General features: G+C 43.0%; 1 protein-coding gene across 1 annotated transcript in view; it reads left to right on the top strand.

Moving 5' to 3' along the window:
• pdcd4a (programmed cell death 4a) overlaps nt 1–6,240 on the top strand; it is a 15,080-nt gene that overhangs the window by 5,084 nt on the left and 3,756 nt on the right. Inside the window, exons 2-7 of the mRNA XM_031871407.1 lie at nt 1,590–1,892; nt 2,272–2,369; nt 4,219–4,332; nt 4,532–4,753; nt 4,858–4,955; nt 5,345–5,459. Of these exons, the coding sequence (XP_031727267.1) occupies nt 1,590–1,892; nt 2,272–2,369; nt 4,219–4,332; nt 4,532–4,753; nt 4,858–4,955; nt 5,345–5,459 (950 nt within the window). The remainder of the gene's footprint in view (nt 1–1,589; nt 1,893–2,271; nt 2,370–4,218; nt 4,333–4,531; nt 4,754–4,857; nt 4,956–5,344; nt 5,460–6,240) is intronic.

Genomic DNA, 6,240 nt, shown 5'->3' with positions numbered 1-6,240 from the left:
TGTGTGTGTGTGTGTGTGTGTGTGTGTGTGTGTGTGTGTGTGTGTGTTCCACATGTCCTGTAATCTACAGGGCCATAACTCCTTTTACTGCCATTTGGGCACATGCATAAGCACTCTAAGTATTCATTACACTCCCAGACATTCTTCCTCCTCCTGCTTTCCTTCTCTCCTACTGCTTGGCCATGTGACCAGTCATGGACCCAACCATGCCATATGTAGTTACGTCCTGGCTGCTGCAGACAGATCGCGAGAAGACAGGAATGATAATAAAAAATGTGGTGTAAGCATTTCTCCAGCATGTGCTCCACTTTGCTCCCTCCCTCCTCCCGTGCCTGCGGGAACACTCCAGTCCCACATGATGTTGTTGTTGTCTCAGTACCTACAAGAAGCAACCTGGGCAGATGTTTTGTTACATTCAACAGTGTTTTCAGTACACTCACTATAGAATAGTATATGCAGTTCCTTGACACTAAATGTCACACCTAAACTTAACAGCAGCTGCTGATGGAGCTGGTGAGTGTTGCAAGACAACATGAGTATGTGCTGCCAGTCTCGTGTTTAATGTTTAAGGCCTTTTTGTTTGGCTTAATGTGTGCCTAAAACATGGCCCTGGCATATGGAGGTGGCTGTAGCAAACGCAGGCAGAAGGCATTGTTTTCAAGCCCTGAGCCGGTATTGCTGCGGTGTAAAGGTGTGGTGCAGTTTTTGAAATACACCTGATATGATCTGTAATGTGCTGCAGCGTAGATAAGCCTGAGACAAACACCATAAACATGTCTGACTGTTGTGAGCCATTTGGTGCAAACCAAATCCTCGAGTCATATTTCTGCATGTACAGCAACAAAATGCAGAACAGTACCGTGTCTTTTCACCACAACGGCAACAATGTGTTGGCAGACATTAACCGTGTTAGGTGTACAGGCAGTCTTGGTTTTTGTCTCAAAGCTCCAACAGTTTCATTATTTTTACAGTTTACAGTTGTAAAAATGGCATGCGTCTGAAATAAATTTACCAATGTAAATACGATTTTAATTATTATTGAGATTATTGTTTGTACTAATCTATAATAGAATAGATTCACATATTATTACTCAGTATCCCATCAGGATTTTCTTATTTGTGTGGTTTACATGTTTTCTAATATGTTTTGTTTCTGGGACTCGTGTCGCTCTAGTGAAATTAAAGATATAGATGCACACTACATGGCAAACACTATGTGGCAAACACTATGTGGACACCATAAACCCATACATACGGTTGAATGTATAACAGCCTATATTCTTCTGGAGAGGCTTTCCACAAGAGTTTGGAAACTGGCTGCAAGGGTTTGCTCCCGTTCAGCCACAAGGGCATCAGATAGGTCCACTAATGACAAGTTCTGTCCTATTGTGTGAACATTGTCATGTTAAAGGCAGATAGAGTCTTCCCCAAACTTTGAGCTATATCGTATACGTTACTAGTGTCCAATGATGTCAAATAAAATGTTTTTATGACAGTATAATGGCAAAATTCCTCTGCAGTATTTGTTACAGTCCCGTTGAAAATCCAAACGGTATTATTAATCAATTGTTCCATTTTTCTGATCACAGGGGCGTTCTCTTTCGACGACAACCTGGCAGAGGCTAACCATCCCTACAGCGTTGACGATGACTTGCTGAATGAGGCGGAGGTGAACGGCAACTGGACTCCACAGGAGAAAGCGCTCCACGAGGCTCGACTCAAAGCCAAAGCCAAGCGCCGCCTGCGCAAGTCCTCGTCACGCACCTCCACCAGCGAGTCCTTCTCTGAGTCAGGAGAAGTGTCAGGAACTGACCCGAACAGTCCAAAGGGCAAAGTCAACACCAGTGACCGCAAATCCAGGACGGGTAAAGGCAGAGGCCTGCCAAAAAAAGGTACATTTGAACTACTCTGGTGTATGCAGCTTTCTGCTTTTTTTGGGAAGCTGGCACAGCCTTTCTTACAGTAGCAGGGAAGAGAACAACGATGGGCACGTTGTCTATATCCTTAATACATGGGCTTACTTTGTTTTCTTGTTGAGCAGTTAACGAAAACGACATTGATTAGCATACTTCTAGACTCTGCTCATGAAGCTGTGACAATTTCTGGTGCCTGCGATTCGTGCACATGTACTGATTGTTGTTGACGACAGCAATTAGTTTAGTTGGAAATGTTGCATGACCTGCTTTTCAATCCCTGCACCAAATGTGTTTGTGGCCATGGCTCTTTTCCCACAATCACATAGGTGAACATGCCTTTATGGTTTGTATGCAGGTGGAGCAGGTGGGAAAGGAGTTTGGGGGGCTGCTGGGATGGTTTATGAAGATGAGGAGCCTGATGTGCGGGACCCCAACTACGATGAGTCTGCTCAGGTGAGTGGGTACAGCAGACATGGACTGTTAATAATATGCATATTTCTTTGAAAGAGTTGGGACTCAAACAAAAAACATAGCTTCTCTGCTTTTTTTGTTTCATTTTTTTAAGTGATTTTTTTTGTCACTAAAGTCAGGCTGCCTGCAACCAACAATTATGTTCCGCTGTGGAAGTTGGTCCTTTATTTTCTAAATGTTTCTATCACCTGACCGTCAGCAGTCTGTACATACTCTGAACTGTGTATGCCACTGATGAAAGAGCCTCACCAGCAGAGGTTGGTTTATCACAGTTGTTGTTGCGTTCGACCTGTTGTGCGGAGCAGCTTTTTGTTCCAAAGAGGCCCATCGATCAAAGCTGACACCTTTTATTTCTTGTGTTAAACAAACGTGCTGATGTTGAAGGGGCTGCTGCTGAAACCCACTAAATATAAAAGAGGCGTTGCTCTGTAAACCAGATGATTGTCCTCACTCGGACAACAATCTAATGAATCAAACTCTTTTGATAGCTTGTAATACCTTGGGCGGCATGTGATAAAAGATTTATTATAACTTATTATTATTAAACTGTTGGAAAAATACTGTTTTATATATAAAAGTTCACATGATTTGACCAAAGCTCATTTAAAAACTCACCCGCTCACATGAATGTTTCATCCCGGTGGCTCCGTCCCAGCTCATTCAACAGTATTTTTTTTTTAATCTTTAACCCCATTATCAAGCAAATGCTCTGTGTGACGCTGCTGAAGGCCGAGTTTGTTAGTCTCCTGTAAAGGTCAGGCTGACTGAATGCAGAGTGGGAATGGAGCTTCTGTCAGTCAAATAGTTGATATCGGTTTTGGGAACAGCTCAGAAAAGCCAGTGCGATTTGTCCTTGAATGTCGTAGGAGAGTAGTGGAGAGATGTCCGTCAGTGTGTTGAATGGGAACTGGGACAGAGAGGTACAGAAAAGCTCACGGGACATGTGCAGACGGTGCCCCTTTGAATCCGACTGAGGGGATCACCTGATGAAGGATTTCTGAATGGTACAGGCCATCTTATACATGAGAAAATGTGAAAATAATCTCAGTATCCATGTAATGGAAACTATAATGTGCTTGAGAATGCTCCCTTTACTCACCTTTTGATCAAATCTTGGTTAAAGTATCATTAAGAGATGTTGCATTCAGGTTCAGTCTTTAGCCTGTACTTGGCCATAAATTATTGTTTTGGTTCTCTCCCATCAACTCCTGCAGTCACACAATCACACACCATGAGCAGGAAGCAGGAACGTGAATAAGCGTTTTTGACTGTTGGCTACAGCCCTTCTTTATAGTGATATTGGTTTGCTTGTTAAATAAACGGCTTTTTACAAGAGGTCAAGACAATTGAGTAATTATTTTTTATGCTGTTGGACTTACAATTGGAGCCAGCTTTTCCCTTAAAAATTAAAAAAAGTTATTCTCCTGATATAGTTTGTAGGAACTTTTTGTTTTATATCTTTGCTGAGATTATTATTTCATAAATGCTTCCATTGTTCTCCAGGGTAATCAAAACATCGCCTGTAAAGTTGGTCGGACCAGTTTTGACCGACATTCTTGGCATTTGCTAATGCTAACGTTGAGATGAAAGGGAGAAGTTTGTTATATCATAACAGAAGAACAGAACGGCGACAGACACCACTTTTCAAAATAAATCTTATGGTGATATTGATCTGAAATTATTAATCCATGTTATAACTTTTCAGACTTGGATTGCACATGAATGTAAAACCTTGATAGTGTAAACGTATAGGTGTACTCAACAGCTCGTTATAATGACTGGGCATATGTGTGTATATGGATGGACTGACAATGGGTTTGTTCTTGCACAGGGGGACACGGTTTATGCGACAGTTGTGCCCGAGGTAGATGAGAAGGAACTGGAAAAAATGGTCAACCCAATTGTACAGGAGTACTTTGAACATGGAGACACCAAAGAGGTCCAGGTAAATGATTTCAAATGAAGCGTTTCCTCTTCCTTTCACTTGAATGCATGCAGACCAGGAATGAGCGAGTTTAGAGAATTGATCGACGGATGAACAAAGTAATGGAGGGCTTGTGTGCACAGATCATTAGATGACTTAACAGTACTGGTTAGAGTCTGTAGTATCTTAAATTGTCTTATTTGTCCTTCCTACCTATCAGATGTTGCTGAAAGGACTCAACCTGGGCCAGCATAAGTTCGAGTTCTCCTCCCTGGCCGTGGCACTGTCCCTGGAAGGCAAAGCCAGCCACAGAGAGCTGACCTCCCGCCTGCTGTCTGATCTGTCGGGCAAGATGCTGTCACAAAGTGAAATGGCCCGCGCCTTTGACAAGATACTCAAAGAGCTGCCAGACCTGATACTGGATACACCGGAGGCTCCGCAGGTAGACCTCTTCATTTTGTCATATTGCTGAACTTATTGGACTACTAAAATATGTGATGCGGACGTGCATTCTGATGTTGGTTTTTTTCTTCTGATGTCTCACAGATGTTGGGCCAGTTTGTAGCCCGAGCCATAGCAGACCACGTCCTCCCCATGTCGTTCCTGGACTGTTACAAGGGAAAAGTGGACTGTGACCATGCCAGGTGAGCTGAGACGAGTGCAATTTAAATGCAAATACAGTAGCTTTTAAAAAAAAAAAATCAACCTTGTTTGCAACAGTTGTAAGATTTCTTAAGCCTTTCTTTAGTTAATTTTACCGCACCTTGAGCAAAAAGCTGGTTACAGATGCAACTGAAACGTTCCTCTTCCCTGTGTTGGGAAAAGCTTCTACTTTTCACGTTTTATGAGGAGCAGATGTCCTCCTCCTATCAAATCATGTTTAAATGGAATAAAACATTGGTGTTGTGGTGTTATCTTGGCTATTTTGGAGCTTTGTGCTAAATTGGGTAACTCACTCTAGCTTACAAAAAAAACTAGACTTTATGTCCACCCATTTATGTGCAGATAATATTTTGGTGTTTTCCTTTTTCAGAGTGGCTTTAGACCGTGCCGAAGTGCTGCTGACCATGAAGAGGGAGATGGTTCGTCTCGATAATGTGTGGGGCGTGGGTGGAGGCCTTAGACCTGTCAAACATCTTGTCAAAGAGGTAAGAAAAACAACAACCATTAAACTGATAAGTCACATTCTTGTTTCCATATTCAAAATTATCTTTATTCATGATCCATAGCACTGAGGGCAGAGTGTCTGTATTGACAAGCTCTGCTTATTTATTCACATTATGTAAGGTAAGGTAAACAGAAGGCAGAAATGCATGCTGGTTAGAGAGCCACAGGCCAGCCCTCTGCTATGTTGCTGTGTCAGCAGAGGCCTTTTCTCCTCCGAAAAGTGAGAATTGCAAAAACAAGGGCACAGGAGGGGCGGACACGGATACACACCCTAGCCTTTAACTGAACAGACTTGACACACACACACACACACACAGTGTTCATGCACACATTTGCACCCCACGTGCTGTCGGCTTTGTCTTTGTTTACAATTGTTGTTCTATGATCTGGAATTTCTGGAATTATTTGTGCCAGTGTGGGTGTCTGGATAGTGTGGGAGTTTGTGCACATCTTGTAAATTGTAGGTTATGCAACATTTTAAGTGATGTTTAGAAATGTGCAAGTTGTCTGTCAGTGTGTTCTCAGTCATACAGCATTGTGTAAGCCTCAGTAGCCCCCCAGAGCCTCAGGCTGTCCAGTTTTGATTTCCTGCCTGGTTGCGCAGCTTCAGGGGGACACACTGGGCTGCAGGAGGCACAAGGCCTCTTTTGCTCGCTGCTCTCACTTTTTTCCGAGTCACTCTATTGTTGTGCTCTTACTTGCAGCCTCTCAGTTTCTACGGGCTGTCCTCTGTCACTGCCCTGCCTGTCCACGTAACCCCCC

This window comes from Anarrhichthys ocellatus, unplaced genomic scaffold (genome assembly GCF_004355925.1).
Source record: "Anarrhichthys ocellatus isolate YVR2014 unplaced genomic scaffold, GSC_Weel_1.0 scaffold58, whole genome shotgun sequence".
Taxonomy (NCBI): Eukaryota; Metazoa; Chordata; class Actinopteri; order Perciformes; family Anarhichadidae; genus Anarrhichthys; species Anarrhichthys ocellatus.
The sequence above is the reverse complement of the archived record's forward strand: the minus strand, read 5'-3'. Positions and strand labels throughout refer to the sequence as shown.